Source organism: Fusarium odoratissimum (genome assembly GCF_000260195.1).
Source record: "Fusarium odoratissimum NRRL 54006 unplaced genomic scaffold supercont1.342, whole genome shotgun sequence".
NCBI lineage: Eukaryota > Fungi > Ascomycota > Sordariomycetes > Hypocreales > Nectriaceae > Fusarium > Fusarium odoratissimum.
This window is the reverse complement of record NW_022159028.1, coordinates 1-751: the sequence shown is the minus strand read 5'-3', so window position 1 is coordinate 751 and position 751 is coordinate 1. Positions and strand designations below refer to the sequence as shown.

The 751-nt window shown below is 43.4% G+C and overlaps 1 protein-coding gene across 1 annotated transcript; it reads left to right on the top strand.

The window, feature by feature from the left end:
- Positions 1-247: 247 nt before the first annotated feature.
- On the top strand, positions 248-661 carry FOIG_16934 (cytochrome P450 oxidoreductase; the record flags this gene model as incomplete). Its single annotated transcript, XM_031218414.1, has 1 exon — positions 248-661. One exon carries the CDS (start codon positions 248-250, stop codon positions 659-661), a length of 414 nt encoding a protein of 137 aa, XP_031051872.1.
- Between the last annotated feature and the right edge of the window lie 90 nt (positions 662-751).

Genomic DNA, 751 nt, shown 5'->3' with positions numbered 1-751 from the left:
TGTTTACTACCGGGAATAGAAGAAGAAGGTCGCGCACGCATATAGCCTGACCAGTCTTCTCGGATCCAAAGAGGCGATAGACTCCTGCACTGAACTCTTCACTTTACGTCTCGACGAATAGGCCACGACAGATAAACCCATTAATCTAGGCGCGTGGCTTTAGTATTACGCTTTTAACGTCATTAGTGAAGTAACATTCGCATAGAAGCTAGGGTTTTTAGAGACTGGCATAGATATTGACGGCATGATGGAGACTATTAAGGGTATCCTCTTCTATGCGGCTATGTGTGGACAGGTCCCTGAGATGCACCTATTTCTGCTGGGTAACCCCTTATTTCTGTATTTAATTCCAGCTATAGAGTCATGGAATGCAGTGTTAACCTTCACCCTAAAGGCTATTAATTCTCGCATAACTATCCAACGGGACGGTGAACTGGAGCTTAACGATGACGGCAGCAGGGACTTCCTTTTAAAGTGGGCTGCAGTAAAGAAAAGTGATCTGCTTAAAATGAGTACCCGAGATGTTATTACATATCTCTCAACTAACATATTTGCCGGCTCAGATACTACCGCCATCGCTCTGAGAGTAATTATTTACTTCCTCATTAAACATCCAGAAAATATGAGAATGGTTATCGAAGAGATCGATACAGCTAATTAAAGCGGAAAGCTCAGCGATCCTATCTCATATAAGGAATCCACTAGTCATCTGCCATACATGGGTGCTGTGATCAAAGAAGCGATGCGGCTA